This window comes from Macrotis lagotis, chromosome 3 (genome assembly GCF_037893015.1).
Source record: "Macrotis lagotis isolate mMagLag1 chromosome 3, bilby.v1.9.chrom.fasta, whole genome shotgun sequence".
Taxonomy (NCBI): Eukaryota; Metazoa; Chordata; class Mammalia; order Peramelemorphia; family Peramelidae; genus Macrotis; species Macrotis lagotis.
The window spans coordinates 17,415,632-17,441,743 of NC_133660.1; the positions used below are offsets into that span (position 1 = coordinate 17,415,632).

Here is a 26,112-nt window from a genome sequence, read left to right on the forward strand (position 1 = left end):
GTTAATACAGAAAGAGACTGTGTTTTACATCAAATTGCTAACAGATACCTTTGAAAGGGACAATAAATATTGAAAGAACAAGAAGGCCTAGAAAATAAAAATAAGATTAAAAAGCAAAAGGAAAAAGAAAAAAATGTAAGGAATGAAATATAGGATCACAGCAAGTGGAGGTGGAGGGGTTAAATGGGGGAAGTCTCTGAAGATGCTCAGCAGGGGCATGCCTATAGGCAGGAGGGAAGCAACCTGTGGCCAGGGACAGATGAAGGAGATCTGATTGAATGGGGAAGGAGGGCAGAGGGGGCAATCTTCTGCAGAATAGAGGGTGAGGTGGGATCATTCGTGTGGGGAGAGTATCTTCCTTGGTAAGGAGAAGGGAGACAGGAGTGAAGGAGGCTGTAATGGCCAAAGGCATCTGAGGGGTGTAAAATGAAAAGGAAATTCTCGGTTCATAGACTCAAATTTTTCAGTAAAATACAAAGCTGAGATGGTGGGGGCTGGGAAAGGAGATCCATGGGAGGGTTGAGGAAGGATAAAAATGTTTGGAAAAGTTGCTGTGATGAGTGGGAGAGTGAGTCACTTAGGGAGATAGTCATGATGGTGGGATGACAAAGATTATCTTGCCACACCGAAGAACCAGTGTAGATTCAGTAATGTAAATTTGGTCAGCAAGGTTTTGGGGGAGAATGGACCTCGGAGCACACCAAGACCATGTCTTACATACTCCAGAATGGCCAGACAGCATTTCACAGGGTGGATTGGGAGGTGGGGATTAGCTGGGCAGTGAGAAATCTTCCCAGAGAGGGAAGAGGAGGCTTCCCAGTCAGGCCCTCTGTGCACACAGCCTTCAGGTCATCTGTGGCCCTTCCCTTCCCTTGGCAGAGCCATAAGATGACATAAAGGGGCCACAGAGGAAGAGTGGCCACCAAAACACTGGCCTCCTTCTTCTCCCTGCCGGGAAGTCTGGAAGCCAAGCCAGGTCTGGCCAGCTCTTCCCAACAGCAGCAGTTCTGTGTGCTGAGCCCCAGAGGAGGAGTAGGCTGGTGTTTTGGGGTGTGGACTGTCTATGAAGGGTTGGCTTGAGAGAGTGGGTGAGACTTCAGTTGACAGAGGCTTCAGCGTGGCTAAACTAGGCCCAAGAGAGGGACTGCAGAGAGGCCGATTATAGAACTCTCCTAACAAGGGGAGCAGTTGCTGGGGGGGAGCTGTGCGTTTCCCATCCCTGGAGGTGTGCGGCAGAGGTGGGATGACTTGTCAGAAATACCATCTGGCACAATCCTGCTCAGAGGGATGACCCTAGATCTCCTCCTCCACAGGGTAGAGTGAGAGGGTCAATTAATCTGTCAATAATCAGTTGCCGAATGTCAGACACTCTGCTGAGCTCTGGGGAAACAAACAAAAAAAAAAAGCCAAAAGTTCTTGGAGAACTACAAGGGACCAGGTACAAACAAGAGAGCAGGCTCAGGAAGGAGTGTCTCCTATGGCAAACACAAACAGCGAAGGGAAGGCCTCAGGCCTGTCTTCTCCACCCTGCTCTACTACCCCGGGTCAGGAGGGTCCCTCTGATTGTAATAATATCCTTAATTAAGCTCAAATTTCATTTCATAGAGTCTCATATACATGAGCAGGTTCCAAGTTTCAAAAGGGCTGCCACCCCCTCTGAAAAGACCCAGAAATCAAACCTGCAGATCAGTCACTTTTCTCTTAAAATGGTCAGAACTAGCCAGGCAGTCTTCTCACCCCCAAATGAAGGACAAGTCCAAAGCCGAATCAGCCGTTTTGCCAATATTCTGCCCTCAAAAGGCTATGATAATAGTAAATAGGGCACATATCCAACTCTTTAGTAGACAGTAAGCTCCTTTGGGCAGGGACTCTGGCTTATTTAAATTCTTCTCTCATCCAAAGTTCAACACCTAGAAAGTGCATGATAACTAGAATAAACATAGCAACAGAAATTCAAAATAGATCCCTTTCCTCCTAGGGCCTCAGTTTCCCCTTATGTAAAGTAAGAAGCCTGGACCAAATGTTCATCGCAGTTATGGGGTAATAGACTTGAGGCTAAAAGGGACTTTAGAGTCCACCATCTCATTTTACAGAGGAGAAAATTGAAGGTCAGAGTGGTCAATGACTTGCCCAGAGTCACACATCTAGGAATTGTCTGAAATGGGATTTGAACCTCTATCTTCCAGATTCCAAGTCCAGTGTCCTTTCCATCATGTCACACTTCAGTTCTAATACAACCTTACCCTACTACTCAAGAGGGCTCAGGAGAACACAGATTTCAGGTAAAGACAAGAGGCAGGAGGGGCCCAAAATGTCACCTTTGTGAAAAGTTCCTCTCCCTGAGGCTCAGGCTCTCTTTCCAGAGGTCATAGAAATTGGCTAGAGAGGAAGATGTAAGTACGGTGGAAAGCAAGCCACATGTTGGGGCCAGGAGATTTATTTAGATACAACTCTCAGATCTTATAGAAGGCATTACCCCTTTCTTACATGACTGAAAAAAGGCAGAAACACAACAGTTTAAAAGGAATTTTGATTTAAAAAAAATTTGAGAAGGAACAGCTTCTTGGTTAGACTATTGCTTGACCTGAGGACCAGAGAGAAGAGAAACTTCTCCAGTATTGCTGGCATCCTCTCACTGTCTGAGAGGGAGAAACAGAGGCAGAAAGACAAGCTCTGTAGGTCATTCCCTGGGCTGGAGAATCTGGGAAGCAGAGAAAAAGTTATATCCAAAGCCCAAGAGGGAGAAGCACCTCAGAGTCCCAGACCAATCTCTGGCTTACAGGAACCATCACTGAAAGAACTCAACACTTTCTCAGAGTCCTGCCAAGACTGGCTCATTGCTAAGAGCTTGTTGCTGCTTCAGCAGCCTGGGAGTAGCACAACAAAACCTTAGAATTATAATAGTATAACAATCAATGATGATAATAATCAATAATAATAAAAATCAAGACTGTGAAGAGCTTTCCAAACTTTGAAGTATTCTCAAAATTATTATCATTATTATACAAATCAACACAATGCACCACCTACTTCACAGGATGTTATGAATAGAGCACTTTGAAACCCACAGAAAAGTGAGTTCTTGTGTTACAAACCCTCCTTGTCTTCCCCTGACACAGAGAGGGAAAGCTTGCCTAGTATTGTCTGCCCTGGCATACACCATGTAGTGCGAGGCCATGGGAACCCTCAAAGCCCTCTACAGGCAGGCATCCAAGCAGTCTGGTGGGAATACCAAGGAAAAGTCCAGTAGCCCAGCCTTACATCTTCCCCTTCCCTGAGTCACACATGGGACTTACTGGTAATTCCAAAGTGACTTAATTTGGAGCACACCTCTTTGGAACTGACCTCCAAATATCCATGAATTTCCCTGTTTTGACTCACAATGATCTAAATATTGACTGTAATGCTCCCATCTTTGGCCAACGGCATTTGAAAGGGAAAGTGATTATGTCAGTTAGTATGTCAGTCAATATTTTTAAAAAAGTACAACCAGCCCAGTAAAGATGGTGGAATAAAGGGAAGCAGTATGGACAATTCTACTCCAACAAAGATCAAGGACAGGGGCAGCTAGGTGGATAGAGCACCAGACAGGGAGTGAGGAGAACCTGAGTTCAATCCTAGCCTCTGGCACTTAATAATTATCTAGCTGTGTGACCTTGGGCAAGCCACTTAATCTCACTGCCTTGCAAAAAAAAAAAAAAGATCAAAGAAGAATACTAGAAAGCAGTGACTGATTAATCCAAGGAAAAACCACAGGTGGTCGATTTTTGTGTCTGGACTAGTGAAAGAGCTGGGAAAGGGATCCACCAGAAAGACCCCATGCAAACCCTGCTGGCATGAGGACTGGGCTGGGGTCGCTGGTACACTGAGGAACATAAACCCAGCCCCAAAAAGATTTCATGCTAGGAAGAAATAGAAGCAGCAACAAGTCTGCTGTTCTCCAATTCTGACCCTCTGGAACATTCAGTAGTCTACAGAAGCTAAAACCAGGGTCAAGCATCCATCAGTGTGACCCTAATTCAAAATGGGTCCAGAGTACTACAGCAGTGATCAGATTGTATCCTAGACCACACTGATTATAGAGCACTGAAAGACTTCACCTGAACTGACCATAAGATCCTTGAGCAATGTAGAACTTTCCATAGCTTGGAAAATGATATTCCAAAAGATAAACTATGTAGGCTTAAATACCCAGAGAAGGCAGCCCAGGACCTTGGAGAATGCAAATGAGGCCCAAGCAAGTGCCAGGATTCCTACCACAAAGTCCCAATTCAAGAAGTAAGACTGGAAGAATGAGTAAACAGAAGATGCAGACTACAAAGAGTTATTACAAAGATGAGGGTATCCAGGACACAATTCCAGAAAGGAAAATAAATCTACATCTCCAAGACTCAAAGTTTGTGCACTAGTGTCCACTAGAAATTCTGGAAGCAATGAAGAAAGAGTTTAAAAAAGGATATTATAAATTAAACCAGAGCTATAGAGGAAAGAAGTGGAAAAGAAACAAGAGTTTAGGATGGCTAGGTGACACAGTGGGTAGAGCACTGGCCCTGGAGTCAGGGGGACTTGAGTTCAAATCCAGTCTCAGGCACTAAATAATTATCTAGCTGTGTGACCTTGGGCAATTCACTTAACCCCATTGCCTTGCAAAAACCAAAAAAGAAAGAAACAAAGAAACAAAGAAAGGAAGAAAGAAAGAAGAAAAACAAGAGCTTTGGAGGAAAGACTTGTCAGGAGAATTGTCAATTTAATAAGGGAGCTGGAGAAACCTTACCCAGCCAGCCAGAGGCTCTCTGAATCATATGATGGACTAGGGAGAAGTTAATGACACCACAGGACTGAAGCCCATAGGGATTCAATGATGATAGAGATTCAAGGACGCTCCCACAGGTAGTAAGTGTCTGAGGCAGGCTTAAAGCTCAGGCCTTCCTCACTCCAGGGCCAGCGTTCTCCCACACCACTGAGCCACCTCAACAAAGTCATGGAGGCAGACAAGGGATGAGGAGAGACTGGACAAGGGATGGGAAGAGACTGGAGCCACCCAGTTCAGCTCATGACATGACAGGGAACCAGGAAATGGCACAAGACAATTAGAGAGAGATGTTGGCGCCTGGTCCTTGTAAGGCCTTGAATTCCAGGGTGAGGGGGTTAGAATTAATTCAGCAGAAAATAGGGAGGCTCTGAAGAATTCTGAGAGTATAGATGACACAATCCAATCTGGGGGTGATGCTAATATCACAGCTGTGCCGTTCACAAATGATTTCATGTGAAAGGAAGGTGAATCTAGCGATGGTGGAAGGGAGGAACAGAAATGAGAAGCCAATGGAGGAAGTTCAACAGTCCTGCTAGTGGTGCTGTGTGTCTGGAGCAGGCAGTGGGGGCAATGATAGGGGAAGGTGAGAAAGATGCTGAGGGAGTGACAGGATCTGCCAGGTGACTGGAGGTAAGGGAAAGACCCTCACCAAGGGGACATCGAATGTGGAGTCTGTCAGAGTCAAGGGACAGATGCAGGGAAGGCAGAAGGAGGTAGTCAGTGGGACAAAATTCTACACATCCTAGGGGGAAGAGATTTCCTACCCGTGGGGCCTTGGACCTCCCTGGGCTTTAATTTCCTCACATGTAAAATGGGAGCGTTAGAATCAATGACCTTAAAGGTCCTTTTCCAGTTCTCAGTCCTATGGCAGATAGTTGGCACAGTAAATAGAGTGTTCGGTGGCTTGGAGTTCAGAAGACTTGAGTTCAAATCAGCCTCAGACACTAGTTTGTATGACTTTGGGCAACCCATTTAACTCTGCTTCAATTAGTAATTAGTTAGAGCTCCTTAGTTCGTGTTTGTGACAAAGGCTCCCAAAGGTTCTAAGAATGAGGACTGCTCCACTTGGAAAGCAAACAGATGCCATCCTACTGGGGGGCTGAGGAGAAGCACAGGAGCCAGGAACTAGAGGCAAAGCAATGGGCACAGCCAAAGAAGAAGCTGTCCTGGTGAGTGGTGAGCAGTCTGGAAGGCTTACTGGGGGGGCAGTCATCCCTGAGGGGTTCTGCAGCAACTCCTACAACAACATATTCAATCTGAGAGCCTGGTGAGTTTGGATGCTTTTAAGAGGAACTAGTGGCTCCAAAAAAGGGGAGCCTCGTGCTAACACTGTCTCCACACAAACAGATGCTGCAGTGAGCGGATGGCAGGGTCTGGTGACACAAAACTCCCCAAATGCTCAGCCCTCACTCCAATCCAATCTGCCCCATGAGAACAGGGCTTCTCAAACTCGGAAGCCAGATTGGCCATGAAGGGCTCTTGAGTATAACCTCATGGAATCCTTTGGGAATTAGGTTGAGAGTAGAAGGAGGCCTCAGAGGTTAACTGACTCACCCCAAACTTTACAGATGAGGACACTGAGGCCCAGGAAAGTAGAATATCCTATTCAAGTTTCCACAGCTTGTAACTGAGTGGCAGTGCAGGTCCTCTGACCCCAAAGCCAATACCCTTCTCTATACCAGGATACTTCTAGTCAAGCCCTCATCCAGTCCCTCTCCAATCTCTCCAAGACCCTGGGCAAGACAAAATCAGACTTGGAGAAACTTGCACTTTAGTGAACTTGGGCAAGTCACTCCACCTCTGCCTCAATTTCCCCATCTGCAAAAGGAGATTGAACTAAATAGCTTTTACCATGTTTTCCAAATCTTAATCGGCGGTCCCATGACTATGGAAACTAGAGAAAGGAAGTCAAACTGGCTCCCCCATGGGCAGACTTGAGTCACTCTGCTCAGTCTGTGACAGAGATAAAAGCCTAAATGATTCTGGGCAGCCCAGAATGGGCCAGGCCATCTGCAAACAGGCAGCTGGCAGACTACCACTGGCCTATCAGGTTACTTCAGGCTGTATGTAAGGTATTAGCCCTCTGCCTGAAGGAGCTATTTAAAACCCATAAGCTGAGATGCAGAATGAAGCCAAAATAGATGGTGACAGGGAGCCCTGGCTCCTTGAGAAATGAGAGCACGGCGAGTTCTCGGAAAGAGCAGAGAAAGGAAAATGGGAGGGCGAGGAGCCAGCAGCCTCTGCTCATAAATAACTGCCAGGAGGCCCTGCCCATGGATAGCATCAAGGCAGCCTGCAGGGGCACATGGGCTGAAGGACAAGATGGTCCCAGAACTGATGTACTTCACCACCTCCGTGCCTGGCAGAAATAACCTCATCAAGCCTGGGGATTTCCAATGCAGCCCAGATTAGAGAGGAAGCGAGGAAAAGACGACCAGAGAAAAGAGCACAAGAGTGGATGGCCAGCCCTCAACTCCCAGGATGAGCCCCCAGGGTGGCCTCCTGGCCAAGGCAGTCAGTTGTTCCCAGCCTCGGGAGTCACGCCATATTCGGAGATTGACTTTCCCCTTCCAGCGTCTCTACAGGGGTCTGACCCTTTGGAGCGACTGGTCAGAATTCTGAGAATGGTCCTGACAGCCATGGCCCATGGCCTTGGCCTACAGGGTTCTGGAAGAACCACGGAAAAACTGATTACAAGTGGTGCCAACTGGAGCTCACTGCTGGCCCAGGACAAACTGAATCTTGGGAGTCCTGGTTGCACCCTACCCCTGGCCTGCTATTGTTCTATTGGTGCCAGTGGAAAATCCAGAGAGTGGCAAAGGCCCCTGCCGCAAAGCCAGCGAAGATAGATCCCATGTCCCCCTGCTGCCTTGCTCCAGGGGCAACATGACCCCATGGGAGGGAGGGAGTTGGCCTCATGGCTCAATACAAATGGATAATACTGCCCAGCCTTGATTCTCTATTGGGGTCAAGAGTTTTGCACACAGCAGGTGCCTAATAAATGTCCACTCATTCAAGCCCACAGGCATGCATGCATTCATTCTAAGAAGACAGAGTCCTAGGGGGCGGCTAGGTGGCATAGTGGATAAATCGGTCTCAGACACTTAATAATTACCTAGCTGTGTGGCCTTGGGCAAGCCACTTAACCCCATTTGCCTTGCAAAAACCTAAAAAAAAAAAAAAAAAGACAGAGTCCATGGCTTCAGATATCTCTACACAAATGCACGAAGCCAGTGGAGTGAATAAGATGAATGTACCTTGCATATAGTGGGTGCCTAATACATGCTTTCTAACTGACTGAATGAGAAAGCATGGGTGGCACCAAGATTTGCTGGGATAAGATTCATGCCTAAAATATGGCTTTGAAGGTTGTACCTGATTCGAACTAAACAGAATAATTATGGGGATGAGGGAGGGTGAGAAGGAGGAAGAGAAGTTTTTACTTTTGTTTTCTTTTTAATTAAACATTATTTTTCCAATTCTCAAACACTTATTTTCCTCCTTCCCTCCCTCTCCTCCTCCTCCTCCTCTTCTCTTCCCAGTGATATCAGATATTTTAAAAAAACCAGATTGCTAGACTCAAAAAGCATCTTGGGGGTTATCTGTTCCATCTACCTCATTTAACATTTAAGGAAACTGAGGCTTGGGGTGATTTGCCCAAGGTTACACAGGGAGAATCAATATTCAAATCCAGGTTTCTGGCTTCAAAGTCAATAGATCTAGTCCTGTGAGGAAATCTAAAAATCAAAGGTGGGATTCAAGAGAAAGAATCTGGGTAAAGATCAACAAAGGCAAAGTCTACACCAGGATACTTCTGGTCAACCCTCTGTAATCTCTCTAAGACCCTGGGCAAGACAAAATTAGACTTGGACCAACTTGCTCCTGATACCACCTGAGTGAACTTGGGCAAGTCACTTCACCTCTGCCTCAATTTCCCCATCTGTGAAGCTTTTACCATGTTTTCCAAATCTTAATCTTCAGGAGATACTATAAATCACCTCTACATCATTATGAAAGAGAAAGGAGGTCAAGTAAGAGAATACAAATCCATCATCTTCCCAAATTCAAATCTAACCTTAGGCAGTTAATAACCATATGACCTTCGGTAAGTCATTTAACCCCTATTTGTCTCAGTTTTCTCATCTGTCAAATGAAATGGAGAAGGAAAAGGCAAACCATGACTGAAATGACAGAGCAACAACAAAGAGGATATGCTTAGGAGAAATAAGCAGAATTTGGTGACCTCTAAGGCCCTTCCTATCTAGAAGATTCTGGATGTGTTGGTGACTCTTAGCTCTAGAAGGTAAGGATAAAAACCAATGGGAAGCTCCTTGCATTAAACTGGCAAGATTTTGAGGATCAATGACAGATCTGTGTGTATTATCAGAGGACCACTCAAGCCATATACCAAGAGACTCATCACCAAAGGGTAGATCACCTAGTGATTAAACAGTGTGTCTATTAGGTACAGGGGGATGTGAACTCTGTCAATGGAAAACTCCAAAGATATGAAATTACAAATCTAGAGAGAAAGGGTTCAGGAAAAATGGAACTCAGTGGTTCAGTGACTGATCCAAGGCCATGCAGCAAAGTTAGATAAACCCAAGTCTTTTTTTCCTCTCCAGGTTTTCCCACATACCATGAAGGGGGAAAAGGGTCTGGAACACAATAGAATTTTCACCATCTAAAGACTTGTATTTCCAGGAGGAGAGATATCTTCCCTTATGGCATCCTCCATGTTCTAGCACCATGTGACATCACCCAGCTTGGCTAGCAATTACATTTCTCCGGGAATCGGTGATAAGCCAAGTTTTATTAAAGGGATAAGGGAAGTAAAGTAAATATGGATTTGTTTAAAACTAAGTTGTCATTGCCTGCCATCAAATGTTAAGGAGGAATTATTTTTAAACTACTTTTAATGACTTGGATGGAAGGAGGAGGAGGGAGTTTGTGTCCTGGGAAATGCATTTATTCCCCAAGACATAGCCTGGAGAAGTGGGGGATCTGGGGGTGGGTGGAGGCTTTAGGAAAAAAACTGACCCAAGCTGTTCTTGGCCAAGCAATCTGGGGCACTGAGAGCTGTTCTCCTGGCTGGGTGACATGGCCAGGGAATGACTTTATATACTCTAAAGCTAGGGCATCTGGGCAAGATCTTGTACTTAAAACACAAGTCACAAATGACTCTCTTCATACTTGAAAGAAAGTAAGAAAAAATAGGGCTTGTTTTTTTAAAAGATGAAATTTATGCTGGTCATAAAAAATTCTCCTTCAGTCCTAGCCCCCCACCCCTCTTTTATGGGCAAATTCCTTTCTTTTCTTTTCTTTTTTTTGGCTAGAAAGTAGGGTTAAGTGACTTGCCCAAGGTCATACAGCTAGGTGATTATTAAGTGTCTTAGGTCACATTTGAATTCAGGTCCTCCTGACTCCAGGGCAGGTGCTCTATACACTGCATCATCTAGCTGCCCCACTATGGGCAAATTCCTAAAAAAAAAGACAGTGCTTTTTCTTTTTACTCACATTACCTCCATTTTGTCATCTCACATTCCTTTCTCAACCCTTTGTAATTGGGCTCTCAATTGAAACTACCATCTCCGGGATCCCTTTCTCAATGGTCAACTATGAAGACCTTTCTTGAATCCTTGACATTCTTGACCTGAGTGCAACATTTGCCTCTGCTGACTTCCCTGTCCTTCTGGTCTTTGTGGTACCAGAAAATTCAGGAACCCTACTCAGGCAGTTGCTAAGCATTGAGTAAACACCTACTAGGTGCCATACACTGGACTAAACTCTGAGGATACAAAAAAGGGGAAAGACAGTCCCTGTTCTTACTCTACTGTCACCGGAATGAATGAATGAATCATCTAAGCACCCAATGACTAGAGGCCAGTTGACCTGGGCAAACCATGCTCCCCTCAATATCATCATCAACAAAGGCTGCCATTTCCTTACCTTGGTTGTGCCTCCCCCCCAAGACATGTCCAGTGAGCTGGGGAGTAAGAAGATTTGGAGAAGAAGCAGTAGTATGTCTGATGGGCATGGCTTAACCATCACTAGACAGCCAAGGGCCTGCCCTCCAACTCACAGGATAACAGTCCATCTTCAAAGAGATGACTACAGACCCAAGTAGGGACCATGCAATCAGTGAACATTTAAGATCTAAGGAAGTTGAGAGGAAAAAGAAGAGGAAAAAAATGGGAAACCTATGACTTTTATCTATTCCTCTAAATCATGTTTCATTAATGTCCTCTTTTTATAACAATCCTTAGTCTTGAATAAATCAATGAAAGCTGTTGGAAAAGGTAGAACAGAAAAGAGGAGGTCTCCATCTATGAAAAGGGGATTTTAAAAATAGCCTGAGAGTCCTCCTCTGATATATTATTGGAGCGTGATGCGGACCTGAAGGTCACTCTGGGTGTGTGCAAGAGCCATGTCAGAGAAGTTCCAAGGAGGGTCTCTACAATGATCTCTGCTTGCCTTCCTGAGGACCAACCTGGCTAAGAACAGAATAAGCCACTGGGTGACCACTCTGGCTGTAGGCAGTTAAGAAACAAAGGAAACATACTGTGGGGATTATTTTTTTAAAGTGTTGACTCTAGACTTGACTGGAGTGAGAGCTCTATGGCAATCACTTAAAACATAGTCTCTCACTGAGGCAAAGGATGGTCACTTCTGTGTTGGCTGCCAGATCAATCAGTAGGGCGAAATGGATGGGCAAAAAGTTGGAAGTTCCCCATTGACCAGTGAGAAGTTAGGAAACAATCCCACAAGTAGGAGGAGGAAGGAAGCATGGAGAGAGGTGGATTTCCATCAGCTATCTGCTATCATGGAGGCTTCTGGTCTCAGATCATCTGATAATGGAAGAAGGTAAGAACACCTGAGTTCCTTCAGAAATGAGCTCTGTGATGTGTCAGTACCCTCAGTGTGTAGTACCCAAGATGGCATACACGTTTTTCATTTTTATATAAAAGGTCCCATTTATATGCCCATGAGAAATACTACAATTTTTGAGTTTCCAGGGTTCCAGAGAGATGACTGGCCAAATAATGGTGAGAGTAAGACGGTAAGAATAAGATCAGGTAGGTTTATTTCTTACCTCTACTAAGAATGTGGAAATGTTTTATATGGGAAAGAGGTTGCTACAAAGAAAATGACATTACTTGGGCTATGAGCTTCTTATTGTCCCCATTTTTGGAAATGGCAAAGATCCTCCCCATCCTGGATGGAAGTCAAAAGAGCAGAATGCAATCAGTTGCCTAAGGAAGCAGACCACAAATTACTTATGAGATCCCCCCCTTCTAATTAGTGTTTCCATCACCAAGTAGATCTAATTTGATGCAAGCTCCTGAAAGAAGATTGGGGAGCCTTTGCAGAGAAGGCTTTGTAACTTTTCCTAAAGATTTTCAATGAGAATGTTGGCTGAGATACAGCTTGGGGGGCAAAGGTACCTCCCTGAGGATTCTAAGATGATGAGGAAGAAGCCTCAGCTTAGCAGAGCAGACACACACACACACACACACACACACTCTAGTTATCAGCACCAAATCCTTTATGTTCCTCAGTCCAAGGAGGTCTGACATTTATCAAAAGGTTGGCCCTGGTTTGCCAAAACTTAGGACAAACTTCTAGGTCTGATATTGGGGTGAACCATAACAAAGGAGTGTTGACTGGGATGTTGGGAGAGTCTAAAGGACACTGGGAAAACTGACAAGAAGATGGAGACAAGAGTCAGACAGGCTGGGCAGGAAAAGTTGGGTAAGAAAGAGCATTAAGAGGATCAGAAAAGGTTCCAAGAGAGAAAATATGCAGCATACATAAACACTGTGTGTGTGTGTGTGTTTGTGTAGTAAATGGAAATTAATCTCTAAGAAAAGGTTCTCACATCTGAGGGGACTAGGAAAGTTCTGCATAAGGTGGAGTTTGAGTTGAGTCTGGAAGAAATCCCAGAAGCCAGGAGACAGAGGTGAACTGGATCATAGAGTGTGTAAAGGAGAGTAAAATGGAGGAAGCTGTCAAGGTAGGAAGCCAACAACTTTGATAGGGCTTTCTATGCCAAGGAGAGGAGTGATTAGGTGATCTGGAGGTCCTGGGAAACCCCTAGAGTTTATGGAATAGCAGGGAGATGTGGTCAGACTGGAATTTTAGGGGTATTTCCTGATAGTTCTGTAGGAGATGAGCTTGATTGAGAAAAGTTATGAGGTAGGAGGACTGAGAAGCAGGCTCTTGAAAGAGGTGATGAGAACATGGCCCCTTCTCATCATACAATTCTCCCCTCCCACACTCTGGAAATGGAAAGGTCCTCTCCATCATAGAGAGGGGAAGTCAAAAGAGTAGAATTGTAATCAGTTGCCTAAGGAAGCAGACTACAAATTGTCTTTCCTACACACACACACACACACACACACACACACACACACACAGCACTATCTTTTGTCTTCATGCCTTTGAAATGGCCACCCTCTAGTCTTGAAATGCTCTTCCTCCACACCTCTGCCTCAGAGTCCCTAATTTTCTTCAAGAATTGACTCATCAGGGGCAGCTAGGTGGCGCAGTGGATAAAGCACCAGCCCTGGAGTCAGGAGTACCTGGGTTCAAATCTGGTCTCTTAATAATTACCTAGCTGTGTGGCCTTGGGCAAGCCACTTAACCCCATTTGCCTTGCAATAAACCTAAAAAAAATTGACTCATTTTAACTTACAAAGTCCTTCCTTGATCCTTCCAATTACCAATATCTTCCCTTCATTACTTTCCTATTTAATATATACATTCTATTAAATGTACATCTTTTCCTCCCCTCCCCCACCTCATGGAAGTTCTCTAAAGGCAAAGACCTTAATTTTCATCTTTGTATGTGACTAGGTCAGGGTCTAGCATTTAGCAGGTGCTTAATAAACACTGATTTATTGACAACATGGTTTCTCTAGAAAACACCAGGAAATTAGCAAAAAAAAGTAAATGGGGTCATAATTTCAGGAAAGTAGCAGAATTCAAAATAAATCCACAAAAACTCTCAGTACTTATCAACAGAACAACACAATTCAGATGGAAATAATACAAAGAAATATTTCTTTCAAAGTAACCATAAAATATCTAGGAACCAATTTACTAAGGCACATTCAAGACAAAACATAAAATCACAAAATACTATTTAAAGAAATAAAGACTTAATTGGAGGTATATCCATTTTCCAAATCTGGGCTGTACCAATATAGTAAAAATGATACTAAGTAAATTAATTTATTAACTGAGTGCTATACCAATCAAACTGTCAAGGGGCAGGGGTGGAGAGAGAGCTACTATATAGTGATAGATGAAATAATAACAAAATTGATTTGGAAAAGGTAAAGATTTAGACTCAAATGAGAAAAAACAGAGATAAAAAAGGAAGAGAACTTTCAGATCTAAAAATGACACTAATGAGGAAGGAATTATAAAGTGGACAGACACTGGCCCTGGAATTAGGAAGATCTGAATTCAAAACTAGTCTCACTTGACACTTACCAGTTATATGACCCTAGGCAAGTCCCTTAACTCTATTTCATGAGAAAAAGAAGGAAAAAACTTATTATTTCTCTAAAACAGTAATCATCAAAAGTATTTGGAGCTAGATAAACAGAAAAAAGAAAAAGTAGAGCATAGTAGAAAAAGAAGAATAAGAAATGATTAAAATCAAAGACCAACTGTTCAATAAACCAGATAACATAAACTATTTTGGAGAAGAACTCTCTACCTGAGTGGAACTATAGGAAAAAAATAAAAGCAATTTGGCAGAAATTAGATTTAATCCAAAGTCTTATACCACATGCCACAATAAACTCAAAAGAGGGGGGTGTGATGTAAATGTTAAAAGTCAAACAACAGGGCCTCTAGGTGACACATTGGATAGAGCACCGGCCCTGGAGTCAGGAGTACCTGAGTTCAGATCCGGCCTCAGGCACTTAATAATGACCTAGCTGTGTGGCCTTGGGCAAGCCACTTAACCCCATTGCCTAGCAAAAACTTTAAAAAAAAAGTCAAACAATAACAATAAATTAAAAGATGACTTAGATGTTCTTTGGCAAAGAGAAGACAGAGGAAGGAAGTCAGGAGAAAAAGAATGGGAGAAAAGAGAGGAAACCTTGGTTCCTGACAGTTAATGCCACATCCAAATACTGAATCCTAACCTTGAAGATAAGGATCTGCCACTTCAGTAAATGCTCAGAAGAATATTCTTCAGACTCTAAGGATGACTCCATTAGAAGAGCTTTAAAAAATGGAGCAGTGACATTAACCTCAGACTATGTGTTCAGCTTCACATTTCTCTTTTGTCACTGCTGCTTCCAATCAGACTATTAACTCTTTAGGAGAGTTAGAACATTGTCCTCCATTTTTCTTGCTGTGAACACGCAAGTGCAATAAATGTCTACTGAATTTTATTTTGTAATCTTCCTATGTCCAAAGACTTCAACACATAACAACTAGTCCTATCTTTCTATATAGTCATCCAATAAATGCTGGTTGACTTAAATGAAAAAAAAATGAATAAGAAGAGAATCATGGCATTTTTTTGTGTGTGTCTTTTTTAGTTTTTTTTGTTAAGGCAAAAGGGGTTAAGTGGCTTGCCCAAGGCCACACAGCTAGGTCATTATTAAGTGTTTGAGGCCGGATCTGAACTCAGGTACTCCTGACTCCAGGGCCAGTACTTTATCCACTGCACCACCTAGCCACCCCAAATGATGGCATTTTTAAAAGAAAACATTTATACCTAATAGGAAAATTTCTAACTGAAATTAGCATAGACCAGATTATAAAGGATGAAATAATTTCAATTACATGTAAGTGAAGCTTTTGCACTAATAAAGTCTACACAACTAGGATAAGAAAATATGTTTAAGTGGAAAAAAGGGTTTGCATCCAACATGTCTTATAAGGATTTGATGTCCCAGATATAGGGAGCTAACACAAATGATATAAGACAATGCAATTTCTCATGGAGTAAATTGGCAAAGGCAGCTAGATGGCAAAATGGATAGAGAAACCAGCCTGGAATCAGAAGACCTGAGTTCATATCTAGTCTCAGACATTTACTAGCTCTGTGAGCCTGGGAAAAATCACTTAGTTCTGTGTACCTAGTTTTCTTCTCTGTTAAATGAACTGGAAGAGAAAATGGTGAGCCATTCCAGTGTCTTTGCCAAGAAAACCTCTAAGAGTCACACATGATTGAAAATGATTGAAATGTGGTCAAGAGATATGAAAAAAATAATTCTCAAAAGAATTGTAAACTATTAATAACCATCTGAAAGACTGATCCAAATTACTAATAATAGGAGAAATGCAAATCAAAACAATCATTAGATTAGAAGTTAGAGGGACTGAAGAAAGACAGGCACACAAATAGACTCTTGGGATTGGTCCAACCATTCTAAAAAGCACTATGGAATTTTGTTTAAAATGGGGGGGGGTTAAAATGCCCATACCCTTTAGCCCAGAGAGCCTGTTGCTAAACATGGGTTAAAGACAGAAAGAAGGGTTCTATTCATAGAAATATTTTTTTAGGATACAGATGACTGGAAAAAGGAGATACCCATAAATAGATTAATAGTTAAACTAAACTGATACATAAAAGTAAATTAATCTGCACCCTCAGAAATTAACACTAGAAAGAATTCAGAAAAGCACTTGACTGATGCAAAGTGAAGTTGGCAGAACCAAGGAAACCAAACACACAATGGTCACAACAATGGAAATAAACTCAAACTAAGAGATGAAATGAAATGGCCCTAGAAAATAGTAAAGAATATATATCTGGAAATAAAGCCAGTGCAAGAAGGGAAGATACCAAAAACAACTTTATAAAATAAACAGGAGCTATGATGGTGGTGACTGGGCATTGCTGCTGTTTCCAGGACCCTGAGAGCAAATGACACCATGATTAACCCAGCTCAAGGTACAAGGTAAGAAAGTTCTACAACAGCGTCCTTATCACTGGCAAGGTCCACCACTTCTGCAATCACTGATTACTAAAATTCATGCTCATATTCCTAGGAGCCCTTCAGGGACTGGGTCACAGCCTCCAATTTTTATGCAAGGAAAAATAATTTTTTTCATTAAGCCTTGAGCTTGCAGAGGAGCAGAGGAAGGAGAAAGGCTAGAGGCAATTCCTTTTCTGTCTGAAAAAACTGGAGATGGGACCCAGAAGGGGCGGGGACCAATGATGGAAAACTCTAAAATCTGGTACTATGGACGTCATCAAGGGCCCCCTTAATGCTTAAGTGACTAATACCCTAAACCTAGTAGTGGTTTTCCTCTCTATGCCTATGGCACCCTGAGAGTTCATCATATTCTTTTATTTTTTTCAGATTTTTCAAGGCAATGGGGTTAAGTGGCTTGCCCAAGGCCACGCGGCTAGGTAATTATTAGGTGTCTGAGGTCGGATTTGAATCCAGGTACTCCTGACTCCAAGGCCGGTGCTCTATCCACTGCACCACCTAGCCACCCCTTCATCATATTCTTTTTTTTCCTCTTACTATAAGGTTTTTTTTTAAGGTTTTTGCAAGGCAAATGGGATTAAGTGGTTTGCCCAAGGCCACACAGCTAGGTAATTATTAAATGTCTGAGACCGGATTTGAACCCAGATACTCCTGACTCCAGGGCCGGTGCTTTATCCACTGCACCACCTAGCCGCCCCCATCATATTTTTTAAAATTAATTTTATTGATAGTTTTTCTAAAAGCAAAACATTATTTTTATTTTGTTTTTGCAAGGCAATAGGGTTAAGTGACTTGCCCAAGGTCATAGCTAAGTAAGTATCTGAGATTGGATCTCAACTCAGGTTCTCCTGACTCCAGGGTTGGTGCTCTATCCATTGAGCCACATAGAAGAATGGTCCAAAGAGCCCATCATGGAGCTCTGCCCTGCCAAATACAGCAAACTGGATGGAGGAAAATCCAGGAAAAGATGCAGGATCCTTTGTCCTCTCCCTCACTGGCTGGCAGCAGAAATCAGAACAGGCTGAGAATGGAGGAAACAAGAAAGAGTTTGAAGAGGAAGGTTGAGCCATCAGGGAGCTTAGAAGAGACAAAAAGCAAATAGACTTTCTAGATATAACCAGGAAAAACTGGTACCCAGAGAGAGAAATGATAGATAGAGAGTGTGAGAAAGCAAGACAGAGGCAGAGAGACAGATTGATGGAAAGATAGATGGATAGATACAGACAGACAGAGACAGAGAGACAGAGAGAGGCAGGGAAAGAAAAAGACAAGAGACAAAAGGACTGAGAAAATACATGGTCATTACCCATTCACTCTGAATGAGTTGGTTAGGACTGGGGACTCAAAGACCAAATCAAAAACCAGCCCTGCCTTCAAGAAACTTACATTCTGCAGGGGTGAATTTGGATATGCTTACTCGATCAACTAGCTGGATCAGAAAGTCTCCCTACAGCAGGGGCAATGAAAGTGAACAGGTAGCACAGAGGAGGATACTCTGGCTCTGGAGACAGAGGACCAGGGTTCAAATTCAGCTCTGCATTGGACACTGACAACATGCTGGGTAGTTGTCAAGTCTCTTCCCTGCATTTCTGTCTTCTCTTCAAAATGAAAAGTTGGACTAAATGGCCCCCAGGCCTTCCTGACTTGGTACAGTCGACCTCAGATTCAATTTTGATCCAAGAGGACATGCAGTCCAGGAATGGGGCAAGTCTGTGCCAAAGAGCAGAGGTAGGAGATGGGCCAGACAACAGCAAGGCAGCTGAGTTTGGCTGATTGCAGTGTAGAAGAGCAGAAGCCAGACTGTGAAAGAAGGGAAAGGTCTCCAAGATGAGTCTGCATTGATCCCAGAGACAATAGAGAGCCTAGAATCATTGGAGGACAAATTTAGAGCTGGAAGGAATGATCCAAGGCAGCTATGCCAATCCCCATCTCTCTGTTCTGTCTGTCTCTGTCTCTCTCTCTCACTCACTCACTTTCTCACTCACTCTCACTCTCTCTCACTCTCTTCCTGACCCAAGTTCCAGTTCACCTGCACATTTTGAACTGGCCCCACAGGCATCTCGTTCTCAACACGTCTTGACTAGGGTTCTTCCTACCAAAACAGCTGCCTGAACAACATCCACTCCAGTAAAACCCTGCAGTTCACACTAGACCAGATAATGATCAAGAAACCCAATGAGATGGTAGAAGACTCTGGAAAGACTTACATGAACTGATGCTGAGTGAAATGAGCAGAACCAGGAGAACTGGACATATTAGCAGCATGTGAGATGAACAACTATGATAGATGCCACTCTTCTCAGCAGTTCAGTGATCAAAGACAATCCTGAGAGACTTGCCATGGACAATTCCATCCACACTCAGAGAAAAAACCCCAAACCATGGAGTCTGAATGCAGAATAAAGTATGTTATGTTCACTTTTAAAATTTGTTTTATGTTTTTTTCTTTCTCATAGATTTATTCCCCCCATATTTCCAATGCTTCTTTCACAACATGGCTAATATAGAAATATGTACATGCTCAACCTAGATAAGATTGTTCCCTGCCATGGGAACTCAAAAGGTTGCAAATGGATGAATGTAGAAAACTATTTGCATATAATATATAAATAATTGAAAATTTTAAAAAAGAAATCCAATGATAACCCACTTATAAAGGACATTGACTATTCCAAAACTTCACAAAAAGTTAGGCAGCTATTGTGACCAGGGTTCTTTTTTTTCATTCAGTCAATGTGTGTGTAAGGAAAATGGCAATAGTGATGCCCAAAAGAGGGTTATCTGACATGTTTTAAGAAGAGATGTTCAGAAGGGAGAACAGACCAGCAGGACAGTTTTGAAAATAGAGAACCTAATCTCTACTCTTCTTCCTCTTTTTTTCTCCTTCTCTTCCTTCTCATTCTTCTTCTTCCTTTCTTCTTTTTTAAGCAAGCAGTGGGAAATGGAGATTCAGTTTCCTCCAGAATTTTCTGGGCTTTTCTAGGGGTGGGCAGGATACTCTTTGTATGCATTTAAAGTCAGAATAAAAATGAATAAATCAAGCATTTATTATGTGCTTACTAGTTCTAGGAACTATGGTGAGCCCTAGAGAGAGAACTCAAGATTTTCCCTTCTCCCCTCCTTTCCTTTTTTCTACTGAGGGGTCTACCATCCCTCCAGTCACTCAAATTCCAGACCTCACCTCCTCCCCACTATCCACAGAGTTGCTAAATCTTCTTCCTTTCCACACCTCTTCCATCTGACCCCTTCTCTGTTCTAACACTGACACAGTCCTGGGGCAAGAGCTCCACACACCTGGATCCCTGTGGGATTGGTGACCTAAAATCTCTCTTACCCCAGTTCACTTTCTGAATTGTCAAATTAATCTTCCAAAAGAGCAAGTCTGATCATGTCACCACCCTACCCCACACTCAATAAACTCCAGGGTTCTCTCTTGTCTTTAGAATCCAATATAAAATCTTCTGTTGGCCTCCTACTTTTCCAGGCATCTAACACCTTCCTCCGACTCCACAAGCTCCCTGAATCAACAACCCAGGCCTCCATGCTATTCTTGGATCCCAGCATTCCATCTCCTGATGGGTCTTGGCACTGGCTGTCACCAATATCTGACAGACTCCCTCTTCCCTGGCTTCCTTCAAGCTCCACCTTCTGCAAGAAGTCCTCGTCCTCTCCCCTGATGGTGCCTTCTGCCCCTACTCTGGATTTATCTCATATGCCAAAGTTACTCACAAGCTGTCTTTGCCACTAGAATGTAAGCTCCTCGAGGGCAGCAAGGCTGATTTTACCCTTCTTTGTAATTGCAGCAGTTAGTACAGCGACTCTCATGGAGCAAACATTTACTAAATGCTTGTGAACTCACTGAATGACTTATCTATGGGAGAACCAGGACAGGACTCCGGCTGAATAGGCTGAAATCAGCTCCTTTGGAGAGTGCGCACACCTCTGGGAGATGGCTGAGGCTTCTAGAACAATGGCAATTTCAGAGCCACTGCTCACAGCTTTTCTGAGCTGATAAAGCTTTAGGATTCTCCCAGCAAGGACCAACGAGCAAAGTAGTAACATATTCAAGGTGATGGAGAAACCCCCTTGACCCAAAATTAAAATTAGCTACCTCAAGAAATCTTTGTCAGATTTGACCAAACAGGGTGCTTCTCCACAGCCACGAACACACCCTCCCCAGCCCTGCAATGGGGTCACATGGGGCTAGAGCTGCTTCTGAAATCCCACACCCATCCTTCCCGTTCAATAGGACTGCCTTCAGGGAAGCTGCAGAAATACAACCAGGATGCTGGGTAAGGGAGGACAGACAGACAGAGAGGCAGGTGGACAAAGCCGCTCAGCTCCCCCTTGCCCCCTTAATATAGCAGGGGAGGCCAACATCCCCACTGGGGGGGCAGACCCATCAGCCAGTTGGCAAGTCTTTGTTACATGTCTCCTGTGACCAGAAGCATATGTCTTAAGAAGGGCTAAGATGATATTTAAGGGGTAGCAGACGGCGGGAAAGAGGCCTGGGTTTAAGTCTCAGAGTCCAAGACACACCCTCATTCCAGAGGGGAGGAACCAGTGATTAAGAATGGTTTCCACAGTTGGGGTGGGAATGGGGGGAGGAGGGCAGCAGGAGATCAGAGAATTGAAATGTCTTCAAGAATAAGTAACAAGCCTCCATTTACAGATGAGAGGCCCGAGGTCACAGTATCATAGCAACAAAGCTGGCAGAGATCTCAAAGGGCATCTGGTCCAACTGCCTTATTTGATAGAGTAGGAAACTGAGTCCCAGAGAAATGATGCGCTCCCTCCTACACAAGTCCTTTCCCATCTGGTCCCTGGTGAATGCTTTCCTCTCCCCTCCCCACTCCCATAACATTTTGGCATTGTATTCCCTCTGGGCGCAGTCAATTCCTTGAACGGGGCAACCCCCTGAGGCCAACAAAGCCTGGTCCATAGAAGGCGCTCCATAAATGCTTGCTCCTTAATTAAAGAGTGCCTTGTCCAGTGAGGGGCTTGGGCAGGCTGGAGGTAAGGGCCCTCTCTCCCTTCCAGCTCTGAGGCCTGGCATCCCCAGCAGTCCTGACTTGGACAACTTGGCTGGCAAACTGAATCATGGGATAGAGATTGGTTGAGAACGCAACAGAGAGGCTATCAAAGGGGTGCTCGGGAGGGCATGGTCCACTGGGACATGTGAGTCTTGGGTTGCTCATTCCAGGCCCTGCTAGGGTCCCAGGGAGTAGATGGCCCAAGATCTCCCAGAAGGCTGCCATTCCCTGGCCTTTGCCCACTAGTTAAACAACAACTAATTCCCTGGGGCAGAATCAATCCATATATTAGAGCAATCTGGGGCAGCCTGGCATCAGCAGCCTAGGAATCTAATCCTCTTCCTCTGGCAGAGGGGGGAGATTTACACACAAGCCTAGGAGCTGGAACCAAGCATGCCCAGCTCCCTGTGGGCTCCCACAGAAGCTGGCTTCAAGTCTACTCCCCACCCCCACCCCTTGGGGAAGGGATGGGAGGGCGGGGGGTCAAGGTCTTATCTCCCAGCTGACTGGTGAAGGAGGATGGGAAGGAGAGGCTGAGCCCAGCCCCCAGCCCCCCTGAACCCACCGGTGAGTCCTCTGGGGCTGACATTTTGGGCTCTCCATCCCCCCACCCCCAACACAGACACTCTGCCCTTGCCCGGCCTGGAGAACTTAGAGAACTGCCCCTCCGGTGGCGGTCAGGGCCAAGGGACGGGGCAGCCGGTCCGGCAACCCGGGATGCAGAGCAGATGGGGCACGGGAGGGATGGGCACGGGGATGGGCACGGTGGGATGGAGACCACGGGAGGGATGGGCACGGGGGGATGGGCACGGGAGGGATGGAGACCACGGGAGGGATGGGCACGGGGGATGGAGACCACGGGGGGATGGGCACGGGGAGGATGCATCGCGGGAGGCGTGGGGCACAGGGAAGATGCAGGGAGCGGCAGCGGGCCGATCTGGCCTCGGGGGGCCCGGGGCGCCCTCTGCACCCCACCCCATCCGCCCTCGCAGCCTCACCTTGGGCGTGCGGATGTGCTCCATGCTGCTGCGGCCGGCTGGGTGCGGGGGGCGCGGGGGGCTCCTGCGGGGGGGGGGCGCCGGGGTCCGGGCGCCGGGCTGCCGCGGCCACCTGCGCCTCCTGCCAGCCGCGGAGGGGGAGGGGCGGGGCCCGGCGCGGCGGCCGGCCTGTGCGCCTGCGCGGCCCGGCTCCCGCGCGCCCCGCCCGCCGCCGCCGAGGATGCTCCGGCCCCAGGTGCGCCCGCCCCGGGCGCGGGAGGACGGAGGGAGGATGCGCGGCGCGGGGGGGGCGCTCGTGGTCCAGCGCCTGCCGGGGCGGGGCTCCTCCGGCGGGGGGCTGCTTGGACAAAGGCTTCCTGGGGGGTCGGATGGGGAGCCGGGGGCGGCCCCCTGGGGGCGGAGGGGCGCAGCGCCGATGATCGGGATCTTTTCCCGCAGGAAGAGCCAGGCCACCTTCTGGGGACAAAATCCCAGCAGAGGGTCAGAGTGGGACGGGGTCCCGGGAAGCCCCGCTCGGTTTACAGATGGCCGGCCTTGGGCCTAGAGTCAGTCGGCCAGCGTCCCCCAGGAGCCGGACACCCCCAAATCCTGGGGCTACAAAAGAAGGCAAAAGCTTAGTCTCTGACCTCACTCCTAAGTGGGGAGAAAACACCTGAATCATCAGGGACATCCCAGACGGACGAAACGCGCTTGGGAGGTCTCGCTGGGCGCCGCCGGAAAAGGGAGAGAGGGAGTCAGGGTGGCTTCCTAAACCCACCTTCTGGCCACTGGGTTCTCTCTGTCTTCACTAGTTATGAGGATGGTGATGATGATGATGATGCAGATAACTCATCTGACTACCCTCACTTTACAGAGAAGGAACCTCAAACATTTAGGGAGTCACCCAAGGTCGCACGGGCATTAAGAGGCAGAGCCAAGATTGAATGCCCGTTCCAACACTGTTGTTTTGTTCTGCGAAGACAAGACCGCTCCTTAATATCCTTCCTCCACAAGCCAGACCTTCGGTTATGTAAAGACATCAATCATGTGTCCCATAAATCTAATCTTCTCCAAGCTAAAGGTCCTCCACTCTGTCTAGCATTCAATATTAAACCCATGCATACTATAGGTGACTGATTTCTGGGCTAGGTACCATATAAAAAAATAAAAATGAAACCCTCAGGGAGCTAATGTTCTATCAGGAGAACCATGACAATGAAAAGCCCCAGTTGGGAAGTTCTGTCTCTGCTGGGGACTCCCTGGGTGATCCTGAGTAAGTCCCCTCCTTGAGTCCTCAGTTTCCCAAACAGTGAAAGGAGGAATGGTTGGTCAGTGACATACCTTCCAGTTCTGAGGCTCAGATACCATTGACCTAAAAAGAAGCAAAAACTGTTGGCATAGGACTCAGCCTCTCAAGGAGTGAGCCACAAACACAATCACTAAGCTGTGAGTTGACTGAGCAAAGCACCTTCTCATCCCAGACTACCTGAAAGGTCTCTCTGAAGTGTCTCCCTCTCACAGTTCACACTGGCATTTAATCTGCCACATCACACTTAGGACAGTTTAGAGTGCAGCTGACAGAGAATGGGACCTGGCATCAGGCAGTCTTTAGTTCAAATCTAGCCTCAGACACGAGTTGTATGACTCTGAGACAGTCACTTGATTTCACTTTCCTCAGCTGTGAAATGGGAATAATAAAAACACCCACCTTCTAGGGTTGTTGTGAGGATGAAATGAGATAATACTGCAAAGGAACAGTGCTGTTACACAGTAGGAATTTAATAAATGCTGATTTCCTCCCTTGTTTTCTTCATTGGAATAGTACAGCCCACTAGAACTCCCAGGTCTTTTAATACAAGAAATAAGTACCATTCTCCTATCCTTTATCCTGGACCTTGGGTTTTTTGGGGTTTTTTTTTTAGTTTTTTTGCAAGGCAATGGGGTTAAGTGGCTTGCCCAAGGCCACACAGCTAGGTAATTATTAAGTGTCTGAGGCCGGATTTGAACTCAGGTCCTCCTGACTCCAGGGCCAGTGCTCTATCCACTGTACCATTTAGCCGCCCCTGGATGTTGATTTTTTTAAGTAGATTTTTTTGCACTGATCTCTGTTTAATTAATAGATTTCCCCCCATCTCTCAAAATCTGTTTGAATCCCAATTCTGTCACCCATCTCCTCTCTCCCCATCCTCATTATGACCCAGTTCTGAAAATCCAGGTGCTGATATTTGATTCTGGCCCTTTTGTATCTTTTTAAAATGTTGTTGATATCTTCCGTTTCCAGATATGTCCTTCCTCTTTTTCCTACCAAGTGAGTTATCCAACTCTTGTGACAAAAATATAAAGAGGACAGAATCAGGTCAGCTAAATCAACTAACACATCAACTGTGTCTAACAGTGCACACCCATAGTTTCCTAATTCTGAATGCCCCTTCTTTCAGTGTGTTTACCCCCTTTTATCCAACTTCCTCTCTTTTCTTCCCACTTTCCCTTTATTCCTTTCCTTTCCTTGGTTTCCCAACTCTTAATTCCTCTAAAGATTGATCATTATAATGGCATCCTTTTTTTTTTTTTTTGCTTTTTCTATGTCTATTTTTGTAGTCATGCATATATTTTCCTAGTTTTGCTTACTTTACTCCGAATCAGCTCATATAAGTCTTCCTATGACTCTCTGATTTCTTCATAATCATCTTTTCCTGCAACACAGTGACGATGGCAGTAGAGTATACTGGAAAGAGCCCGGTCAGTCAATAAAAATTATTAAGCAACTACTATATTCTTTAGATCTGAGTATATGAAGATAGTCCCTACTCTCAAGGAGTTCACGGTCGCATGAGAGCAGCAACACATTCCAAAGACTGAAAAGGGAGAGGAGGGTCCCCAGCCTGGGGCATGAAGTCCTGCAATTGAGTAGGAAATGACATGGTTTCCCTGATGCTATCCCTAAATGGAAAGCCTGGAAGTTGCCCTGTCATATCCACTCTCCTCCTTCAATCAGAATGAGGGACAAGACCAAGGGCAAAGGCTGCTGAGGATGTACATACTCTGAGTTGGTATAATTTTGCAGGAAGGTGAGTTCTTGGAGACTATAATGAGGTTCAGGAGAGCAGCTAAGTTGGAAATGAAGAAATTGCAACATTTACAATCAACTTTTTTTTTTTTTAGATTTTTGCAGGGCAATAGGGTTAGTGGCTTGCCCAAGGTCACACAGCTAGGTAATTATTAAATGTCTGAATCCGGATTTGAACTCAGGTCCTCCTGACTCCAGGGCCAGTGCTCTATCCACTGCACCACCCAGCTGCCCCACAATCAATTTAATTTGGGGC

General features: G+C 45.2%; 1 protein-coding gene across 1 annotated transcript in view; it reads right to left on the minus strand.

Annotated features, from left to right (window-relative positions):
• The window catches only part of MTMR7 (myotubularin related protein 7), an 88,700-nt gene extending 65,831 nt beyond the window's left edge, over nt 1-22,869 (minus strand). The window contains exon 1 of the mRNA XM_074228184.1: nt 22,811-22,869. Coding sequence (XP_074084285.1) covers nt 22,811-22,834 — 24 coding nt within the window. The 5' untranslated portion in view covers nt 22,835-22,869. The remainder of the gene's footprint in view (nt 1-22,810) is intronic.
• Between the last annotated feature and the right edge of the window lie 3,243 nt (nt 22,870-26,112).